This window comes from Notothenia rossii, assembly GCF_949606895.1.
Source record: "Notothenia rossii genome assembly, chromosome: 1".
Lineage (NCBI taxonomy): Eukaryota > Metazoa > Chordata > Actinopteri > Perciformes > Nototheniidae > Notothenia > Notothenia rossii.
The window spans coordinates 28,821,885-28,846,013 of record NC_136912.1 but is presented as its reverse complement, the minus strand read 5'-3'; the positions used below and the strand labels follow the sequence as shown (position 1 = coordinate 28,846,013).

The 24,129-nt window shown below is 40.4% G+C and overlaps 1 protein-coding gene across 1 annotated transcript; it reads right to left on the bottom strand.

Moving 5' to 3' along the window:
* Positions 1-5,204: 5,204 nt before the first annotated feature.
* Positions 5,205-21,120, bottom strand: b3gntl1 (UDP-GlcNAc:betaGal beta-1,3-N-acetylglucosaminyltransferase-like 1). Its single transcript, XM_079655493.1, has 12 exons — positions 20,715-21,120; positions 19,673-19,789; positions 19,475-19,574; positions 17,585-17,649; positions 15,276-15,341; positions 14,193-14,288; positions 9,772-9,867; positions 9,570-9,694; positions 7,180-7,315; positions 6,954-7,022; positions 6,704-6,778; positions 5,205-5,512 (listed from the first exon to the last, which is right to left on the bottom strand). Exons 1-12 carry the CDS (start codon positions 20,799-20,801, stop codon positions 5,432-5,434), a joined length of 1,113 nt encoding a protein of 370 aa, XP_079511619.1. The 5' UTR covers positions 20,802-21,120; the 3' UTR covers positions 5,205-5,431.
* Positions 21,121-24,129: the final 3,009 nt, after the last annotated feature.

Below are 24,129 nucleotides of genomic sequence, written 5' to 3'. Positions count from 1 at the left end.
GGTATACGGTGATGTCCTACACTTTACTTCCCTCGGTTTCATTATCCCATCCAACACATTCCCCCCAGTCACAGGATTTGAAGAACATATGGTGTAACATGGATTTCCCCATAAACACGACTGGTCCTAAAGCTCTGGAGGCTGCAGAGGGAGTCTGACCCAGGTCTAATCCTGTCCCCGCAGCAGAGGAAGTCTAAGCTGCTGATGTGCAGTTTGACCTCATGCGCTCTTCACCATTTGAAGTATTTACAGAGCAGCAGAGCCTCTGACCTGCCCCCCTCACCCCCCTGCTGTCACCTGGCTCCTCTCAAGTGGCCTGACAGGAGGAATGCTGTCTCACACATCTCACTATCTCTGATTACAATCTTCTTGACCTTTCTTTCTTCATTACCTGCACAAAGCACACTCCTCTCTCTATTTTTTAACATCTTTATTTACCGATTGGGGTCAACAAAGTCACTGGATCTTTTAGTAGCTTCAGTGCCTTGCTCAAGATGACATTTATATGTCCAGTATGACAACTTCATACTGGACAACAAAGAAGAATGCATTAGCTATAAAAGCAGATGAACTGAGAAACAGTTTTCAAGATGACCGTACATACTACATTACTGCACATAAAAGAAAGATTTTAAACCTAAACCTAAAATTGTTATAATGAATTTTGTTTTTAGAAAGACTTTGGGGTACAAAAAAGACCCCCTATAGATGTAGTGACATAATGTACAGCCGATATCTCCAACAATCAGTGATTCACACAGAGTTGAAAAGTCTGTGTTTTTAATTTTGTGCTGAACTGACCTTTCAAGTCCATTTAGCTAGCTAGCAGCTAAATCTCACTAGCTAGCTTTAACCTGATACGCGTTAGCTCTCCTTCCTAAGTTTTACAGTATATCTCTCTTTTACGTTTATATGTGAAATTATACATTTCTATGGCATACTTTAACATTTTATAGAAAAAATGCGGAGAAGCTAGATTCTGGATTTTAACAACATGTTGCAATAATAAGATATTCACTTTTTGTCGACCAGTTTAGAATAGTCCAATGACTAACAGTAGAGGTTTCTCAATACTCTAATTTCCCCTCCTCGACTCCTTTCCTCGACTCCTATCCTCGATACTTAGTCCCGCCCACAGGAGATGCGAGCGGAGGACTGAGGAGGGGAACCGAGGAGAGAGGAGGGGAAGCAGCAGGCGGTTAGAGAAATGAGAACTCCTCTCCTCTGAGCGGTCATTTTAAAGAGACGTCCATTAATGATGACAGGAGGCACAGCAGCCCTCTGTCTGATGGACAGATGTGTTCATGACGACTTATATATTTACTTTTAATTAATTGACAGTGCAGTATAATGAGACAATAACAGGCTACAGATGCGGACATATACACACTCATATATTTATATAAATATATACAATTTCAGAATCAAACAAGTATGAGAGCATTCTCATAATAACGTAACACAATCAGAGACTGGATATATATATCCCCCCTATGGTCGCTGAAATGGGGAATAGAAATTAAGGGCCAAAAGTTGTATTTACAAGTATTAAAAGTAAGCATAGGACACCAAACCAACTGAGACCCGCCTGTCCGCCGCATCTACGCATTGTACAGCACACACACCTACACACTGTACGTGTTGTACAGTCTGTACCACACACACCTACAGCTCCTAAGGCATTATCAGGCTCCAGCCGTTGTGTATTTTATTATGTGAAGCACTAAATGGTCTTGGAAAAATATTGACTCTTTGTTTGTAGATATTAACTACAGCATACAAATACAGAGAGTAATGTGGGCCTGTTATACTGAGTGATATATATTTTACACACTGCTCTGCATTCTGCACGGACCTCACAGCTGTTCTCACTGTAAACATCTCGTCGCCGTTCAAGCGGTTACTAAAATAATATCCATCGGATGCATGCAGAGCTGTCATTGGCTGAGATAAGTCCGGCCGTGCGTAACGCTTCCACCGTTCCCGAAAATGCATCCGTGGAGGAGCCGTGGAGGACCCATCAGTGTCTCCTCGGTTAGAGCTCCTCCAGAGAGCCTCCTCGACGCTCGATGCTCGGTCCTCGATGTGCATTTAGAGAAATTAGATGTCCTTCAACATGGCGCGCTGAAATCCATTTCCGGGTCACAACCGGAGGAAGACCGAGGAGTCGAGGAGGGGAAATTAGAGTATTGAGAAACCTCTAGTGTGTCTCTCCTTTTACTGACAGTCGTTGTCCACACACACACATCTTAATTCCATACAGAGTGTTGAAACATAGGAATGTGGTGAAGTTCCAGGTAAACAAAAAAGCCTTCAGTGTCCGACCTCTGTGAGCTCTCTTCACCCGAACACACCGACTCTTTCTCTTATCAGCTGCACTGCGGACACGCAGCTGTGTAAGTGCATATGGGAGTGTGTGTGTGTGCATTTCTCCATACACATTCAGGTTTATTTGACCAGCGAGGGCAAGCAGGCTCCAGGGTCAGGGTCATTCATTGTGTGTGTGTTATCAGGTCTGATGTCTGCAGAGAGACGGAGTGTAAACACTGAGTAAAGCTCTGTTTACTCTCTATCTGAGCTTCTTTCATAGTTTCTCCATTAGAGCTCGCTCTCATCGACCAAGTGCTTAATCATGAGGGCAGAGAGGGTGGAGGAGACAGGATGTATTTAGAGAGACGGTGGTCTAATTTAAACAAAATATTTTGGTTGGTTACATTATAAAATATATAGCATCCATTTAGTTGACGAGTATGGATAAGTCAGAGGATCATCGGAGTCTTTAGGATTCATCTTCTGAGGAACGTGAATGTCTGTACACAACTTCCTGGCAATCCATCACATAGTTGTTGTAGTGCGCTAACTGCCGGACAGACAGACATTTGTTGGAAAACTCACAAAAAACATAACCTTTGTTTAAAATATAATACGTTACCTGCGAACTAACTGCGAGCCAGATGATAGGCAAAATAATTATTTGCTGATAAAACAGAAAATGATTCCACATAACTCTATTGTTGAGGTCCTTTTATAGCAGATCATTTTGTTCAGTTTATTTTAAGCCATTTATTAAGCAAAATTATAGAGTTCATTAGTGTTGTGTGACATTAAACTAAAACTCCTTTAGTTTCAGACTGTTGGTAAGATAAATTAAGCTTTAAAAAAATGTCAGCTTGGGTTTTGGAAAAATGTAACGGCATTTACTATTTCTTAAAATTGTTGTAGAGTAAACAATGAATCGAGAAACTAATCATCAGACGAATGACGTCATCATTACTTGCGGTCCTACTGTAAAGAATCCCATCTCTGTGGAAGACACCTTCCTGTTTTAGTGTTTGCGTGCACAAACAGAGGGAAGAGGGGTCTAAATGGAGACCGAGTGCTGAGTGGATGTGATATTTTTCTCAGCCCCAACACTGCACTGTACTGGGGGTGGCAGAGGCAGAGGGTTCCCCCCAAAGGCTGGATCAGGTCCAAACAGTCCCGCAGTTTATCAAACACAATTCTTTTTTTTTTTATACTTTTATTGTCATTACACAGTGGGCCTACTTACTATGTAACCAAATTGTTTCTCTGCATTTGACCCATCCTAGTGTTAGGAGCAGTGGGCTGCCATTATGATCGGCGCCCGGGGACTCCGAGCCTAACCTCTAATACGGCACACTGTGTAACTGTATGTTCAGTATATAACAAACAAACTTTTGAAAATAAAAGTTTAGCAGAGTAAAAGACCCTTTTTTCTGCCACTGTTGCCTCCTTGCAAACTGCTGCGGCCACATTTACAGTAAGGCAGACCACGTCTCTGACCCAGGAAACATTGGGGGAGATTTTGTGGGAAAAGGTCTGTTTACCTTTGGGCGGAAAAACTCCACACTCTGTGAGGTAAAATAAACTTTTTATGCGTGTTTACGTATCTAAACTGTGCTCTCTTAAAGAGGTTATTGTTCTTCAGATTTCATAAGAGACCCCGGGAAAGAAAAACAAATACATGCAGTATCCATGTTTGTACATTTGCAGCAGCTGTGTGCGTGTATCTGATTTTGCATGGTTGCATCAGCGAAGGCTATTGAGAAATCGGAGTGATTCCGGTCATAAAACATCCCGCCCTTTATAAGTTAAACCTTCTGTGATGGTGCTGACTCACATGGCTTCCTCTAACTTCAACACCAGTTCAAGCGTACAGGTTCGCAAATACCCATCTCTGGGCACACAGGGTTAGAAAACATAGAAACATTTTATTCCTACAACATCGGCAACAGTAATATCCTCTGGCATGAGAAACAGAAACTTTCTTTTGGCATGAAAACCAAAGTTCAAGTTTTTTTATGAAATAGGTTGGTATTTGGGGGAAATAAACATACTTACTTCTTCCCTGTTCTCACTTCTTTCAATCTAATCTGTAGAGCAGAATGAAGCCACAAGCTGGATGGTTAGCGTAGTTTAGCACAAAGTTTGTTTGATTCTTACAAAAATGAGTATGTTAAAACAGGATAAAAAAACCTGGAATGACTGTGTTTGACACAAATTAAAGAACATTCTGGGTTATACAATACTCCCCATTCTTATTTTTTGTATGAATAAAACAAACCTGATATGATGTGTTAAATATTCCTAATTTCTCCTGCATGGTTCAGCTAAACTCAACACGACTCAACCCCTTTTGGTAGATGATGTTTTTTTCTATATCGTTTTTCACTGTGGATAGTACTCTCTCAATGTAGGTGGGAGTCTTACCTGACTGTCATAGTGACGTTAGGTAGCGTAACATCCTCTTCAACGCAGCACAGCGCACAATACTCCATTCTGTCATTCCAAACCCAACAGAGGAACAGCTGCAGAATTCTGAACATGACAGGATTTAGCCTGTTATTTTTTTAAATCTTGGTCTTGTAATTTAGAAAAAATACTTGGCTAACCAAGAATAGCGGGTTAGAGCAGGATGTCGCCGTTTTGTAAGTTCCCTCTGAGCAACCAGTGGCTTTTCCTAATTAGAATATGGAAAAGAAAGGTCTCATGTCGTGCCTTAGCATGCGTAATGTGGCAGTAGCGTGCTTTGGTGCACTGTTTCCAGTCTTGCTTCTCCTGGCTGTAACCTCATATTTCATGAACAGAAATGAGAGAGTGTTCTCATCTATCAAAGATAGCTATCTCACTATTGTGGTGGAGGAAACAGGGCTGGGATAAAACAGTTTTGCTTTCATCAGCGGTTGCGTTAACTTTGCACTTTTACGTTTTCACACCAATTTCCACACATAGAAATAATCTTTTAACACTTAAAACATACATTAAAACGTACTCTTTCCCTAGTCTTGGTAGAGTTATTATGCCAGTGTATGGTTCACTCCTTTCTTATCACCTGTCTATCCCTCAGTCTGTGTGCATTCCTCTTCTAAAGCCGCAGGGCTCCTCTTCACGTCTCCATCACTCTGAGCTGTCAGTTGAAATGGTAGTAATCAGTTCCTTCCTTTAGCTGCAAGGAGTTGAGGTTTTCCTCCAGAACGCCTCCTGTCATGTCCTACGATGAAGGAACAGCAACATAAAACATGGTAGAAGGTGAAAAAAATCCACACAAAGCTATTATAGGATTGTTTGCCCTTTAACTCTTCCATGCTTTATCTCTTTGATGAGGGTCCTTGTTATCTTCAGTATTTTAAATGCACTGAATACAAGTTAAAGGTTATGTACAGGCTAAAGACTTCGAGAGTCACCAACAGTAATTTAACCATGAGAAATGTTAAAAGCTCAAGTGAATTGTATATTTGTTAATTATAGTTATTTGACATCTGGATATAAAAAAATAGTTTGATTGAGTCCAGGTGTTCTTTTCATGAGCTATCATGTTTGTCATGGTGAGTGGGTGTATGTATGTGTGTGTGTGTGTGTGTGTGTGTGTGTGTGTGTGTGTGTGTGTGTGTGTGTGTGTGTGTGTGTGTGTGTGTGTGTGTGTGTGTGTGTGTGTGTGTGTGCCATAGGAGAGGGAGAATGATGGAGGCCAGGTCTCTTTTTTTTCTGACTATGATTACTTCTCCCAATTCCCATAATTGAGCAATTAGTAGCCCCCGTAGGTGGGGTCACTCTAGATTTGACGTCTGAATCTGGCTAGGTGATAAATAGGCAATTAGGGATTTGGCTGCCAGAACAGCAGAATGTGTGTGTGTGTGTGTGTGTGTGTGTGTGTGTGTGTGTGTGTGTGTGTGTGTGTGTGTGTGTGTGTGTGTGTGTGTGTGTGTGTGTGTGTGTGTGTGTGTGTGTGTGTGTGTGTGTGTGTGTGTGTGTGTGTGTGTGTGTGTGTGTGTGTGTGTGTGTGTGTGTGTGTGTGTGTGTATGGTAAAGCTAGCTACAGATATTGGCAGGATTTGGGAGCACAAAATGTACAAATATGAACGGGTGGCAAAGTCATCAGTTGTTTGTATAAGTGCCATGTGATCAAAGACCAGGCTGCTGTCTCTACCCATTTCCTGACTGCCCCCAGTGTGTGTGTGTGTGTGTGTGTGTGTGTGTGTGTGTGTGTGTGTGTGTGTGTGTGTGTGTGTGTGTGTGTGTGTGTGTGTGTGTGTGTGTGTGTGTGTGTGTGTGTGTGTGTGTGTGTGTGTCCTGTGCCGGGCACACGCCCTTGATCATTATGTCGTTAACTCAGATTACAGACATGAGGGACAGGCGGTCAGAAACAGCAAACATACAACACACAAACACGCTTTCTGCTCACCAGTTTTACACAGATAATGAAGGGGGCCGAGGCATCTTTGTAGTGTAGAACTGGGACTTTTGGCTTGGGTCTTTGCTGGAAAAAAGAAAGACACAGAAAACCAAAGATTTTTGTTTTTGACATCTTCATAGTAATCTAAACCACTGCAATAAAGTTGTTGGATGATCATTCATTTGAATCAAAGCTTATAATTTGTCGCGCTTAAAAAAAAACAGACCTTGTACTTAGAATCAACAATAGCTGATCTCACCTCAGAGTCCTCATATGTGTAAAAACCTTTCTGGATCTTGTTCTCATCGACATCACAGAAAGCCTTCACCTTATGAGTAAAGCAGAATATGTTTAGCTTGAAAGCTGACGCACTCTCACATCACGTCAGACTTGTTCCACTACATACAGTAGGAAGACTAATAGAGCTAACTAAAAGTAACTATTATAATGTTTCACATCAATCTGCATAGCCAGAGGTTGCATACCTTCTTTTGATTGGTCGGGCTCAGGCTTCGGTACAGCTTCCTGCCCTGTTTCCCAGCGTTCCATATGGTAAAGCTCTCCCATTGGCTTAGAACTCTCTCCTGTAGGAAGTCCACTCGCAGCTTCCAAATGGTTTCCCTGGAAACAGCGGTGAAGACTGAAGGATTAAGGGATGGATGGAGAAGCAGGTAGCTCATTAGCTTAATGCTACATTATGAAAAGATGAGATGGTGTCTTTAAAACTAAGAAAAGACTGTTGAATTTAGCCTGAAATTGTTTCATTTTGACTGAAAAGGGAAACACTGACAGATTTACTACGTGTTCTCTTATAAAAGTATACCGCATGCACTAATACTCCTATCATATTATGAAAAATGATGTTTAGCTAAATCAGGTAAGACAAGCAATTGGTAGAGATAGTGAACCCAAAACAATATATATTTCTAGTTGAACTGTCAATAGTCATTCATCAGTGGTCGTTCTTCGCATCCTATCTGATGATCTGATTCATTTGACTTCGCTTTGGCGAAAAAGCCAAGTTTCCCCAACTCAGCAATTACTTTAAATAATACAATGTATTCACAGCTGAAAGAAAGAAAGAAAGCTATAACCACAATAAAAGTAAGGTATCAAATCCGAAACCTGCTTTCTGTATCAAATCATTATCACCTCTTTAAATCGATTTCTTTGAAGCATGCACTGCATTACATTAAACTATGACTCAATAACAGCAGTTTGATTTCTTTTGGTAGATGGAAAGAATGTGTCTCTTTTAAATTACCTTGTTTTCCTGTTGCTTTGCACTTTGACTGATTTACACAGCTGTGCACGTGCCTCACACCCACACAAACACACACACACAAACTGATGTTGAGTAATTATACAGACACATTCACAGGACGTGCTCTGCTCTCATCTTCTGAAGTGAGCGTCTTACTGGGTCTAACAGTGGGCCTCATATAACAAACAAACCCACAGCCATCAGGGAGCGCGGGTGGTCCGCAGATCGCTTTTCTGTTCATTTGCGTTGATTCCGAGACATGGCAGTAACATGGCAGAGATTTACTATAAACTGTATGTGTATACACATACTGAAACCTTCATCCCACTAATACCCTGCCGATCAAAAAGCAGACACACTTTCGTGCACTCTAACACACAAGGGGATGGGAACACACTCATTTATAAACAAAGCCTTTCTGTGTTAAGAAGCCTCTCATCTCAGTTCCTCTTTTGAACCATCTTAACCTTTTAAAAACACACTTCTCACCTCACGGAAAGAGCTTTTATTATCACATGATGTGTGTGTGTGAGTGTGCATGTTTGAGACAGAAAGAAGGTGAGGGTTTCTTTTGACCAAAGAGGAAGTAGGCACTCGGCGGAGGGGAAGGGGTGACAAGAATTAGGGGAGAGTGGAAAGTAGGCAAGGCACGGCTTAAAATAGGTGTCCGTAAATAGACAGATGATAGATGAATACAGAGAGGAAGATGAAGGGTGAAGACATGCGTCAACAGGGGAAGATATACGAGAAGTTGACAGACGAAGAAGAGAAAGGAAGTAAGAAGGAAGGAAGGAAGGAGGAAAGGAAGGAGGGGATGAAAGGGATGGAGGCGTGGTGGGGGGGGAGGAATGACCTTCTTCTTTGGTGTGTTTTACCATTTGAGGCATTCACAGGCACCTGCAGACACTACATGGCCTTGCTGAAGCACAGGCAACAGCATTCTCCAGACACACACACACACACGTCGCACACACGTCGCACACACACACACACACACACACACACACACACACACACACACACACACACACACACACACACACACACACACACACACACACACACACACACACACACACACACACACACACACACACACACACACACACACACACACACACACACACACACACACACACACACACACACACACACACACACACACACACCATGACAAACACGGTAGTTCATGAAAAGCTCTGATTCCCTAAGGAAGATGCCCGACATTCCACAGTGAGAAAACTGGTTAAAATTCCTAAATTCCTGATATGCTGGGAAAGTTTCGGGAATTCCAAAAACATTCTGAAAATCTCAAGATTACGAAAACATGCTTCTATGTGCCTGTGAATATTTGTGTGTAGAAGTTTTGAGTCCTGAAAAATCCTTGGATACCAACGGGCAGCTGTGAGTATGTGGAGGATCAACACTGTGTGTGTGTGTGTGTGTGTGTGTGTGTGTGTGTGTGTGTGTGTGTGTGTGTGTGTGTGTGTGTGTGTGTGTGTGTGTGTGTGTGTGTGTGTGTGTGTGTGTGTGTGTGTGTGTGTGTGTGTGTGTGTGTGTGTGTGTGTAGCTGTAGCTGAGCAGGGGAAAGAGAGTGTGGGTGATACTGACTCTGTTACAGAGTGTGTGGTGGCCTTCTCGTGGTAACGGTACACCAGCAGGCACTGGTCGACCCTGGCCATGCCCCCTCCCTGACGAAGACTCTGGTAGAAGAAGATCAAGTCCTCCGGGACTCCCTGGGGAGGAGGAAGTGAGAGTGTGAAACACACACACACAGTGAGGAGGGTCAGGGACACTTTGGGTGAACTCTCACCTTGCCCCCCTCATCAAACGGTCCAACCTTCAGGTACCAGTTCCTCGAGCAGAACCACGTCGGCATGACAACTGTTGGCCCATGAGAGGTGTACACCTGAAACACAAATTCAGTCTTTAAATAGCAAAAATCTATTTATATAATATAATAGTGTTCTGGACACACTGCACGTGTACATACTGGTGGTCACTGCGAACAAACACTTTTAAGGACTTATTTTTCTCTCCCATGAAAATTGAAGCCTTTAGCCGCTTTCACACCAAATACTTTGCCGTACTTAGTGCTCAGCGGCCAGCACTTATTACCCCCATGGAACTAAGTACAGATCGCGTTCACACCGGAATAAGTTCCCTGAGGGAAGATTACGCAAATGAGCCGCTGACGTCACTTCTTCTTCTTCTGCTTCGGGTTTACTGGCAGGCCGCAAACCACTTCACGGGGTATACTGCCACGCGAAGTCCCCTGCCGTAAGTCCCCGGAGTTGGGAACTTCCGAGTAAATCGCCAGACCGCCGACACCTCCTTAGCAAATTTTGCATAAGTACACAGTGGAAGAAAAAACTGATATACTTAAATAAGGCCTTAGACGTGAGAAAAAGGGAAATGTAACCATGGATCAATGCACCTGGATACAAACTGTAGTATTAGCTAAGAGTATAAGTATACTTTTTTTAAAATATTGATATCACTTCATATAAATACTGTTAAATGTGAACATTAAAATAAGTCTGAACTCAGGCTTGAATAATCAAATCCTGCAAGAGTTATCATGATATATAAATACAACCACAACCTGCAGGTTGTCTCTCACCACACCGAGCAGGAAACAGAATTTAGTGTCAGCTCCACTTTATAAATAAAATAACTTTGTTTCGTGTTTAGAAAACATAACATTATATAAGCTAGAACCTGACCAGGGTTTGGCAGACAGGCGGCTCTGGGAAATTTCACATTTGTTTTTGAACAAACAGTACATTGCAGAAAGACTCAAGACAAAACAGGTTGGAGTTCAGCAGCATGTCTCACACCTTCCTGGAAGGACACACACCTCCATCCCCTGGTACATGATCTTATACTAATGACTTTGTTTGGGCCCGTTTCTCATCTAACCCGACAATACCAGGACCACATGACTGTATCTATATTTCCCCCTCTTCTCACCATTCCAGTTCTGCATACCCCTCTCTCCAGACCCTCACCCCTACTTGTACCTCCTTTCCTCTGCATGTGTGTATGTTTGTAGTTTTGTTGCGTTTTGAATCCGAGGGTCATTCCAGGTTGAGATGTTTCTTGCTCCAGCTATGTCACTATGAGTGTTCTTGGTTAAAGTTGAAGACAATTGCAAAGTTAAATTAAACACAGATGAAGAAAATGGAGGAAAACATCTGGATTCAGCCAGTCAAACAGCTGGACAGAATCTAGAAAGTGTGTGTGTGTGTGTGTGTGTGTGTGTGTGTGTGTGTGTGTGTGTGTGTGTGTGTGTGTGTGTGTGTGTGTGTGTGTGTGTGTGTGTGTGTGTGTGTGTGTGTGTGTGTGTGTGTGTGTGTGTGTGTGTGTGTGCGTGTATGCATACAACACACACACAACTCCTCTCCCTTCTGTTCTGTAATATTGCAACATTTTGCAGATGTAAGCTGTGGCCAAAAGCATGAATAAGAGGAATACGAATGAGTTCTGGGAAACCAGGGGACATAGAGAGAGAGAGAGAGAGAGAGAGAGAGAGAGAGAGAGAGAGAGAGAGAGAGAGAGAGAGAGAGAGAGAGAGAGAGAGAGAGAGAGAGAGAGAGAGAGAGGATGTGAGTCAGTGAGAGAAGATGTGAGTCAGTGTCAGAAGTCAGAGGGGTAGGGGAGGGTTGTGATAACCATAACTAATATCCTACAGATGAACACTCAGGTTCCACCTCTGGATCAGGTTAAACGAGCCACACTCAGAGTAAATCTCTGGTTTAACTCAGAGAGCTAGATTATGTTTCCTCACCCAGAAACTGGGAGTAAAGGCAGATAGAGTGAAGAAAGGAGAAAATGTGAGGAGAAGTGAGGAGCTGCTTCAAGCCTGCAGAATCAATGCATGATCTCATTCTCATGCTCCATGAAACTTAATATCACATAAATATCCAGGAATGCCTGCTAAGGAGTTATGCAGACTCTACGTGTGTGTGTGTGTGTGTGTGTGTGTGTGTGTGTGTGTGTGTGTGTGTGTGTGTGTGTGTGTGTGTGTGTGTGTGTGTGTGTGTGTGTGTGTGTGTGTGTGTGTGTGTGTGTGTGTCTGTGTGTGTGTGTGTGTGTGTGTCCAGGTTGTGTTGTATCCTTGGTGACGGTGTGTTTTGTTCAGACAGCAACAGTAGAGTTCCATCTCTACGTAAATAAAGGGTCTCATCATGCATCCTTTAGTGGTTAATGTCTCTTCTTATTATGGTGAAAGTAAAATAATTAATTATAAAAGTGGTAAAGATTTTCATTGAATAGCACCTTAAAATAACTATTCCACAGCTGAACAGATAAATAAAACGGATCTGTCAAAGCAGTTTAAAGGCACATGTATTTTTTAAATCGATGCTAGAGGACCAGAGTAAACAAAGAAAAAGGGCTGTGGTAATCAATTTAGCAGAAAACCTACAATATCCAGCATGCATTGTGCGTGCTGCACCACTATCCTCTCCAGCTTGCTGGGCTTGACTCTCTGCTGGGGTGTCCTTGTCTTCCTCCATACACCATAATCCCTCCACACTGAATACGTTGGCATACATAGCGAGAAGCCCCAAATATTATATTCCAGCAATACCCATTTAAGTAGCCGAGCACACAAAAACTGCAGAAGCACAATTTGTAGTTCAAACCAAAGCTCTAAAGCAGAGATGCGCTTCATCTGGCGGACTTTTGTTGGCAATGGGTATAAAGTTGTGGGAGCTGGCAACATAAAGGGAAGTTTAACATGATAAATTAGCAGTTAAAACACACATTGTAATGATAAACAGCCAGTTAAAAAACAGCAACATGTTCCTTTAATTAGCCAATGCCCTGCGAGGTAATAGCTGGGTTCGCTTATGTGTACAGTATAATGTCAACACAAGTGTTACCAAATGCATTGTGGCCCGACAGTCCAAATACCGTATATTATTATAGTCTCCAGTTAGCAGACCAACACCGTGCCAGTGTGGGGTCATGCTATCAGCTGGGTTTGCTTATGCTGGGTCACGTTTCCATTCTTTCCAGATGAGTGTGATTAGGCGAGTCATATAGCTTTCCATGACTTGGCTGTGAAACTTGGCTCCTGACCATTCAAATTTTTTCCATCCTTTGCATTTCACCATCTGCCACAGCCACAACAGAGCTCTGGCTCCACCTGCTCTGGAGCAGCCGTCATTTTTTAAAGGTCACCTATTATGCAAAATCCCCTTCTCATGTATTTTATACATAAACATGTGTCCCATCTGTGTAAAGAGATTATGAACATTCCAGGAAAAAAGACCCCTTCTCTTTTTGTCCTGATCCATTTATATAAAAAGCTGTCTGAAAATGAGCTGATCAGATTTTAGCCACTTTATGATGTCACAATGTTTTTTTGGCTTGTGTAACCACTAGCCAATCACCAACCAAGATAACACCCGCCCACCTTATCACCTGAATCTCCTCTTAGAGCAGCTTGTGTTCTTTTTAACCAAATATCTCTCAGAGGGGCGTGGGTACTTTTTTTCATACAAAGTAACAGACAGAGAAATCAGCACTTTGGAAACAGGGCTGCTACAATGCACGATCTGTTTGGTATTTCGAGCCAAACACTTCAGAGACATGTTTTGTATATAACTGAGAACTCTAATATATTGATGGAACAGTATAATAGCCTATTATACTGTTCCATCAATATATTAGAGTTCTCACTTTTTTATGAGCTCATCATTTGCTTCTGCACTCTGCCCCATTCAATTTCATAAGAAATAGTTTTATGCCTTAAAGGTCACAAGGGGACCTTTAAGGCATAAAACTATTTCATATGAAATTGAATGGGGCAGAGTGCAGAAGCAAATGATGAGCTTATAAAAAAAGTCTATAAAGACGTTATTATGTAGCAACCTTGACACAGTGGTGCAGTACAATGAGCACAACATGTCAGCAGTTGAAACTGAAATAAGCCTGCAGCACTTATTTCTGCAAAATGATCTTTTCCACCACAAGCATTTTCCACTACTGACCCCCTCAGCAGGCGGTGTGAGCGGTTTCCTCCGATGGGAGCGGGACGGACTGAGAGGTCAGGAGTGGAGCTGCGTCCTCGGTCTAGTCCACCGCCACATTTCCGTGGAAACAGCAGCGGCAGGTACGTATCCTGTTTCTATCTGACCTGGTTGATGCCTGGCACATGACCTCTCACATACACACACATTCAGAGGCAAAGTAGTGCCCGAACAACATGCTGCGGGTATTTACCTGTGTGAGGAGCTGATCCTGAGAGATCATGTTGATCCAGCGGGTGTAACGCTCCGTAGAGCCCTCAGGGACCCTCTGAACTTGACAGCCAATCAGCTAACACACAAACACGTCAAAAAAACGTTTCTGATAAGTACACATTGAAACTAATTTCAGCAATTTTGAAAAAGTATCAAGGTTTCATTAGAAGGCCTTCAGAATAAAAAGTTACATTTAAGTTTCAACAGACTAACAACCACACAGAATCATCGTGGTTTGAATTGTTGTTCAGATTTTAAGAACATTTGTATGAAGATTAAATAATTAATGGACTAAGCAATCAAATATTTCAATCATTCATCAAGCAAAATGATGTAAACTTTTGCAGATTTTCTTTGTCTTATGACAACAATTTCTATTTGTTTATGGTATTGGATAGTTTCCTTACAACATATGACCTCTTTCAAATGTCACTCTTGGCTATGGCAATTTATGATGCACAGTTTTCTTATTTTTTTCTAGGCCAAATAATTAACTGAATAATCAAGAAAATAAATGGCAAAGTAAGCAACATGAAAAGTCTTTAGTTTTGTTGCATCATGTATCTGAACTGCATCACTTGTTCCCTTTTCGAGACAAACCGGCCACATCTCAGAAGACAGAGCAATACAAAGTAAAGAGGGGTTTACATAAAGAATTAAGATTTTATACAAAGTTGGAAAAAACAAGAACATATTATCGTACAAGAACTATAAAATATTGCAGCCATCACATAAATGGGCATGTTGTTTGTGCAGGGCAGCAAGCCTGCTGTCTCCAGGCTTTCTCCCTCACTTCCCTCACACACACAACCTTTGACCTCTGACCTGGCGGGCCACAGAAAGCATCAACACCGGATACTCACACTGTGCTGGATGCCAACTGCAGGGATTCACACACACACACACCCACACGCAGGCCAACAACACGTATATCTTTGGGAGGAATTGGTCAGAGGATCAGAGGGAGAGAGAATGGGAAGGGGAAGGGAGAGAAGTGAGGAGAAAAGAAATGAAGAAAGGTGGGGGGGGAAGTGAGTAAGCAAATACTTGAGGGAGGACTTACAGAGAGTGGGTGGAGGACAGAGGCGTCATACTGCAGACCAACTCTTTGAGGAAGCATAACATCATCCTGGAGTAAAACAACAAATGAATTCAAACACAAACAACGTTTACATTATTCTGATTATTCAGCATGTGAAAAAAGTACACACTAGGTTACTTTATGAAAAAATCATACCCGTCTAGTTTGGCTTTTACTCAGCCTTTTTGTACGGACGGTATGTGCACTCTAGGATTGTATACTTGATCAATACTTTTAGGTGTTTTTCTTTTAAGATCCCACATGCTTGAACAAATATCTTCAGATTGGTAATTTCTCAATTTGATATTTTTCATCTTCAAAAGGAATTGATATCCTATATTAGGATATTTTGATAAACAATTGTGTTGTCTGGTTTGATGTGAACAAGCATATACCAAATCAAATGTACTAGTATGTTCATATTGAAAAAATAAATCAGAACATGCTCAGTACTTCTTCATTTGGCAAGTCATTCACACAAAAAAGGCTTTAAATAACCACGGGTTATTTATATACACTTATTTATTGACTAATTTATTGTTTTATCTAGCAATCATGCTATATTGTAATATATAGCGTTATCGAGATATGGATCAAACTATATAGGGATACGAGATTTTTGTCTTAAAGCCTAGCCTTGATAGAACAGACCAGTAATGGCTACTGGCTAGCTTTGCAGCTAGATACTGTAGAGACGCTAAAAGGGAGTTGTGGTGTTATAGCAGCTACTTCAAATTAGCTTAGATAATAACAATCCCAATCCCAATATGCATATGGTACCAAAAACAGAAATAATAAAATAGACAATGGAAACAGAGATATGTATTTAAACAATATTTCCCTGATATTTCCGTGCAAAGAAAAAATGCTGATGAAAAATATAAGGTATAAGGTAACTGTTTGATTTTAAGTTGTTTAAGGAAAACCAGTATATTAACAGTGTCAAAAAGTAGAATTAAACAAATACAAGAGAGCACATAGGAGTTTTCTGAGAAAGCAATCTTATTGTCTTTGGGTATTTTATTTTATTAAAATGAAAGACCATTTGATAATCTGTATGATACAAGCTGTTAAGAAATAGATCTAAACAGAGATCTCGCATCCTGATGTTTTGGCCATTGATTAGTTGATCTAACAATACAGCCTTCAGATCAGTGACCATAAAATACTGTTTCAAAGAAAGACGATCATGCTGTATAAACATCAATATATAAAACACACATAATGAAACGCTGCTCTCCGCTCATTAGTCATGCTCTCTGACAGGTCTGTCAAACAGTCACTGAGGTCTGTGTGTAAACGACTCAATGTACAGCGTGTATATTTGGGCAAAAATAATATGATCTTATTAGTTTTTACACACTACTGTATGTGTTATTAAAGACATCTGGACAGTGAAGTGAACCATACTTTGTCTGATGCACGCACACACACACACACACACACACACACACACACACACACACACACACACACACACACACACACACACACACACACACACACACACACACACACACACACACACACACACATTTACCAATTTGCATAATGAGTACTTTTACTTTTGATACATGAAGTATATTTTGATACTAATACTTTTGTATTTTTTTTTTGTAATGCATCACATCATGTGTATTCATATAACCAAGTAGTAGCTAGTAACTATGAGTGTTTAATATAGTAGTAGAGTACAAGTAGCTACAATAGGCTACTTGTAGTGGAGTAAAAGTGTATGTAGCATTACATGGAAAGTAGAGGTATGTAAAAATAGTACTGAAGTACAATACTTAGTAAATGTACTTTGTTAAATTCCACCACTGCCAGGGACTATAGCCTTCACATAATGTAGTGAAGTAAAATGTAATGTTTCCCTCTGATGTAGATTAGAAGTAGCAGGCCTAAACTACCTCCAAATATAATTGAGTAAATGTAGGTTACTTAATTACACTTCAACTCTGCTGTAGGTACTATCATTTGAATAGCACTAACTAAGTAGGTAAGTAAGTAAGTAAGTGAGAGTGATAAAGTTTATAAAGTGACATGGCCTGGCCTGGTGCGTCAACAAGCTCCCAACACAGAGAACTTACGTCACCCTCTGCACATGCGTGCTGAGAAAGCAGGTGTACTGTATATTTCAGGTGACGATGGATAGGAGGAGGGCGCCCATAGTGGGTCTGCATTATGCATTACCCAACCTCCCCTCCACACACACACACTCACTCACTCACTCACTCACTCACTCACTCACTCACTCACTCACTCACTCACTCACTCACTCACTCACTCACCGCATCCTGAAAGCACAAGTATTGCCCACAGCTCTGAGACACTGCCTTGTTCTTCGCATATCCCACTGAAAGACAAAAGAACAGTGTATGTTAATGTCTGTTTGCTTTTCTTTGTCTTCTAACAATTTCCATTTTGCCATGTGTAAGAAATTACCATGTTTAACTATTAAACATGGGACTGTTTGAATGTGCCAAACCAGAAAATGCTGAGGTATCAGCTGACCAGTCATAAGCATCGACAGTGTGTCAAACTGGTTAAAATAAGTATATCAAAAGAAAGTATAATGTATTTAAACTAAATATGGAACTTCTCAGAAAGAATACCCCAATCTTCCTGATCCAGTGACCAGTGGTGTAAAGTAACTAAGTACATTTACTCAAGTACTGTACTTAAGTGCAATTTTGAGATACTTGTACTTTACTTGATTATTTCAATGTGTTGCTACTTAGTATTTCTACTCCACTACAATTCAGAGGTAAATGGTATACTTTTACTCCACTACATTTACTTAATACCTTTAGTCACTTTACAGATTTTGATTAATGATGTGAAATATAATCAATACTTAAATAGAATTTAGTTCCACCTGGAGTAAATTCACAAGCTACACTGCAGTAAAGTCATTAAAACTAGCTGCACCTTTACCAGATTTGATAACACTTTAATGATCAATATTTATAATCAAAACATATCATATATATTATTCTGAAATTTACCAATTTGCATAATGAGTACTTTTACTTTTGATACATTAAGTATATTTTGATACTAATACTTTTGTATTTTTACTTGAGTTGACTGAATGCAGGACTCTTACTACGAGTATTCCTACACTCGGCTACTTCTACTTTTGACACAGAAAGACAATTTTACCGCAGTAATTAGGGCTGCTCAATTAATCGTATTTTATTCGCGATTACGATTATGGCTTGCAACGATTACGAAAACAACATAATCGAAATAAAACGATTATCTTTTTATTATTATTATTTCTTTTTTTCAATACATTTTTTTTTGGGGGGTTTTCAGTTGAATTATACTTAAAGTTCAGGGTAATCAACTGTTAAAAACATACTGCTTACATTTTGTTCTCCAATAAATTGATGTTTTCAAAGTCAATGAATAATTGCATTTAATAATCGCAATTACAATTATTGACCCAAATAATCGAGATTATGATTTTTGCCATAACCGAGCAGCCCTAGCAGTAATTATACAAAATATGTTAAGGTGGAAATTTAAAGGGAGTATTTGACTTATCAGGATGAATTCCAAAAGGATGACTGTGCCACAGTTTGGGAGCTCTGACAGCAAACACACACTCCTTTAGTTTTAGGTTTATACCAGGGAACTGTAGGTATTGTTATCTTACAGGATTATATACTGATTGCAGTAAAAAAAAGCATACTGTAGGTTGGATTACAGACCAAAAAAGCTTTAAAAGTTCATTAGTTAAACCTCCCCTTATTTGGAATAAATTAAAAAGCCAAAGCAATATGTCACATCTCTTACTACAATGGATTACACACATACACTACATGTTTTCCTCAGCAACTCAATGAATAATAACACTTTTGATAATATGATATTACCTCAGGGTGCACTTTTAAGCTTTTTCTTGAGCACTAACCTCCTCTAACTGCCTTCACAGAAAAAATACTGAATAAACTCTAGAAACAGACAAGGTCAGCTGTCTGTGAACACAATACAAAGAGTAGTCCAAGGATCTCTATGAAGTAGAACATCATGAAACATGGTTGAATGCTGGTAAATGGACTTGAATCTTCCCTGGCTTCTCATAGAAAATGTTCTACTGATGTCAGCGACTGACAAGGAGATTCAATCAGGCATGGGAATTGATACTGATCAACCACCTAAAGTCCACTGACCTCCTCTGGGTTGGGATGAGTTGTGGCCGGAGATCACCACGGAGACGCCCCTCTCCTCCAGCCTGTCCTTCCAGCCCTCCACCACTGTCCTCGAGTCGTCCTAAAGGAAACACACACAGAGTTTAAACTTCAACTGGGGTCTCATATTTTGTGACTAATTAGATCTGTGTGTTTATATGCGTACAAAAATAAACATACAGTGCTTGCGTCATCAAAGACAGACAGCTCCATGGTGCCAGTGTAGTCTTGATGTAATATGGCCTGCAGACATTCATCCAGCCAACAGGATGCATTGTACATTGGCATGACAATACTCTGAAAACACGACAAAACAGTCAAGTTACGCATGATGAAAGCATCAATCAGAATCAGAATCAGAATACCTTTATTAGTCCCACAGAGGGGAAATTTGCAGCGTTACAGCAGGAAAGAGCCACAGACAGCTTAGTGTTGCATATCTTAAATGCGTTAAAAAAAGTACTAAGTTATAATATAATAAACAAACAACACAACAATATTCAAAAAAAGTACTAAGTTATAATATAATAAATAATATGCTAAAAAAAGATAAAAACAAAAAAAGTTACATAATTTTCAAAAATACAGATCAAAAACAAATCAAATCTACAAATCAAATCCTGTAGCGGTTTTTAGGATTTAGCAGCCCGGTATATATTACAGTTATTAAAGATGGCATATGTATATAAAGTATATATTGCACATAGTTTGACAGTATTTAACAGCAGCAAGTTACACAATCTACAAAATACATACCTTGTAGCAGTAACAAGGGTTTAGCAGCCAGGTATAAATTACACAGTTATTAACGGCATACATATATTGATTGATTTAGTGGCCAGGTATAAATTACACAGTTATTAATGGCATATATATATTGCACATATAGCACATATTGCACAAAATTGGTTTGTATTTAGCAGCAAGGGGGTGTTATAGTCTGTGTTGAATGAATAGATTCCAACTTTCACATTTAATGTTGTTCTTCATCGTTGTATAATGCACATATTTCTACTCACTTGTTTCTACTTTTTTATGGTTTCTCTATTTCAATTTTAATTCAATAATAGGAGCAATGTAACGTCGCCCAATTTCAATTACCCCAATTTCATTCTGGCCACATACTCAAAAAACCTGCCAGCGTGCTGTATATTGCCTTTAAGCTCAGAAAATCAATGTTAGCTGTTTATTTGAAATTGCAGGTGTATCACCTATCACCTACCACATCCACAGCTCCCCCCTCCTCCTTCCCTCCTGTCGGTGGTTCTTCCTCATCTCCTGTGGACCGGAGCCTCTTCGGGGGGTTCATGCCCACCTCTGAGCCCGCAGAGCAAGCACTTGGGCAGAGACACAATCGATCAACCAAGGTTTAGAAGATGTGATAAAGGCCGAAATCAAAGTTATTTAGCACAGTTGAGTCTGCGACGGAGGTTGAACAACGAGGGGAACACGTGGAATCAAAACGTAAGTTCTCACTGTGTCATTTCTGTTGTCTAATTGACAAATTACATCTCTCGAAAGGTGGTGTGTACATTTTGTGACGCTTAAAGAAACTCTTTTAGCAAAAACATTTAGTCCAAACCTGCAGCGCGGATACTGGCTTCACAACTTCCGCAAACAACGAATTGCAGACGCTCATTGGCTGGTGTAAAACACGGACAGACTCCGGATTCGCTGAAACTCCCCGTCAATCACATGACTTGTGACGTTACAGGCAGTGTGTAAATCAGCTCAAGGCCTCGTTTATTTCTACTTGCAGCCAAAAAGCTAGTTTGCCTTTTTAGCTCTCACTCTTTTCCAGGAAGCTGGATATTTACAAGTCAAATCTGAAGTAGGCTATTCCTTTTTTTAAAACTGACAAATCATCAATAATGTTCAATTAAGATCTAAATTCGTAAAATACACTTTGGAATTTTTTCTTAGTTAGTAGAAAGTTGCCATTATTAATCATATCATATATATTTTGTTTTCAGTATTCAATCATAACAAATTCCTAGCACAAGATCAATTTTCTGGACATTTTCCAAAGCTTTCATCCACATCTCAGAGCCTTCATAAGGATATTTTCAGTTGTCATGAACTATAAATTTTATTTTTTTGTGTCTGACTGTACGAGGTCTATCTTCATGTTTTTGTTTGGTCATGCTCATTGTTAATGCAACATTGCAGCGCTCAGAGCCGCTTTCCTGCATAATGTTGACTATAGCAAACCAGATCAGGGTAGGTTTTTTATGTTAACGTTGGCAGCAGCAGCATGGTTTGTCTTGGTTAGCGGACAGAAAAACAGGATGGGCTGAAATAATGTTTCTGACCATCGTTTACATTTTCCCTCAGATAGGAGAGCACATGGATGAGAGAGAGAGGAAGAGAAAGATAGAGCAGGCTCAGTGTATCAGTATGTGTGAATCAGTCTGATTGTTGACATATGAAGATATATTTATTTTTTAATGTAACTGTAGTCACAGTAACAACAAAAATAATACAAATCCCAGCACTCAGCTGAAGCAGGGACGATCAAACAGTTCATGATTTGAGTCAGGAATCAAAACAAATTAGTCCTGGATACGGTTTATCCCTTCTCTGGTGCCCATTACATCTTGGCCTACTTCCATAGTACAGACGGCTCATTATCATCCTCATTTTTTATGTGTGTCATGATAGCAATTCATGAGCAATAAAAAACCTAAGCTGATTTACTTCTGTGTTATTTTTTAATAAAGTCCTGATTTGTATTAGACACAGTCAGACACACTCCTCTATAGGCCACCACTCAGACAGGATGTGGTCCAGAGATTACACCGGAGAATAATTGTTCCCACATGGCCTGCAGGAGCATTTTTGGATTGGACAAAACGCAATTTATTACTTTGAATAATTCTTTAAATTGGACAAAGGCCTCATTGCACTCAAGGAACAACAGCTCCAAGGGGGGGGGGGGGGGGGCAACCGGGCAGGACTTATTATTTCATGCTTGAGTGCATGATGTATGGGATCAGGAGAAAACTTGACCTGACTGTGCAACACCTGCTGAAGAGGGGAGTTTCAATACAAAGCTTCAATGCTGGTATGATGTAATGAAAGAAGCAAACAAATGACATTATTGTATGTACGTTTTTCCGAAAAACTGACAAGTAGTGTTTGATAACTACAGAAAGACATGCACGATTTACTTTTAATTATACATCTCACTGGTTGTACTCCTGGAGGCTCAGGGTGAGTTCCTCTGAGTCTGTTGTAAATGTGAAGTTTGCCCATTTCCCTGCACAGCGGGTCCACATCGTGTCTGATATTCTTTTGCAACAGACCCAATGGTCTACTCATTCTGACAACTGTTCTCCCATCCATTTAATCCTTTCCTTCCCCAAATCAACACCACATGTCGAGGTTGCAAATGAAATGGTGCAGGCTGCTGCTGTTTAGATCTGTGATCAGGCTGCACTTGATCTTGTTTGGACAGACAGGCCGGACATTAAAGAGGAGGGAAGTGTGCGAGTGTGTGTCTGTGGGTAACGGGATGATTGGATTTCTTCGATTCAGTTCGTTTTCGGGAACTGTGCATATTTGAGACAACTTGTGGTTGTTTTAAATGATCTTGTGAAGCATCTCATGCAGACACACACAGAGAAGAGATACCTGCAGGGACTAAAGAAGACAGTATCAGTCTTTCTTTGAGTTCAATATCTTTTCAAAGGCAAGATATTTTTGCAGCAACTTGCAATACTTTACTGCTTTAGTCCATGATGATACATACACACATACACATGGCACTGCTTTAGTGCACAAATACTACTACTATATTTACTGAATAGTAACAACTGCTGCTGTTTACTACTTAATCAAATAAAGTGTGCTGGCTGATGGGTTGCTTCACTAACAGGACTGTAATCATATCCATGTTGTTACCCAGGAGTAAAATAATGAAGGAAGACCTGCAGGGTGCAAAAACAGCTGGGTCCATATTACCATCTAGTGGTCGAGACGTGAAATTAATAAGACCTACTCCTTGTTCTCTTTAGCAACAACATAAACTTTTCTTTTCAGATATTAATGCATGTGTGCGTTAGATTTTGAGTGTGGCTTTACTGATGAATGGTGGACAATAATAACATTTAACAGCAGTTTCAATCTGTTACCTGTGGTGCTGGTTTTGCAGTTTTTTTACCTGAAGCTGCAGCTCCCTATGTCACATGCGTGCTGATTAGAATAAGCCCCCGCCATTTGAGTACCTCCAATGACAGCTTGAAAACCGTGGAAGTATAAAGAGAAATGGATAAAGCACTGGAGGCGGCCCTCCGTTCATTCTGGGAAAGTTGCTCAGGGGCTAAATTCTAATTAAATTGATATGTGTCTCTGTCGTAACAAATGAAGGAAGTAGAAGGTCCCTGGAGAGAGCAGACCTCCTGCCAAGGGTAGTTTCCATAATAGAATAATAATGTGTGTATCAGCCTTGTGATGCAGATCCCCTACAAAAAGTCATGTGTTTCCTTGGCCAATGCTGCACTCTTACGGTACACCAATGAACGTTCATAAAAGTCAGGAAACTAGTTTTTTCCATAATCTTTCTGACATGCACACCAAAACAAACAAATGTAACTTCTGTGGCAGAGTTATAGTAACTCATCAATCAACCATATGAA

What these genes read in the sequence shown, in the direction of transcription:
- b3gntl1 (XM_079655493.1), bottom strand. Translation starts at nt 20,801, where the DNA reads ATGAACCCCCCGAAGAGGCTCCGGTCCACAGGAGATGAGGAAGAACCA. An exon ending in ACCACACACTCTGTAACAGA is followed by an intron (nt 7,316 to 9,569) that starts GTCAGTATCACC and finishes CGCTGTTTCCAG; the next exon opens with GGAAACCATTTGGAAGCTGC. An exon ending in TCATTATCTGTGTAAAACTG is followed by an intron (nt 5,513 to 6,703) that starts GTGAGCAGAAAG and finishes CCTTCATCGTAG; the next exon opens with GACATGACAGGAGGCGTTCT.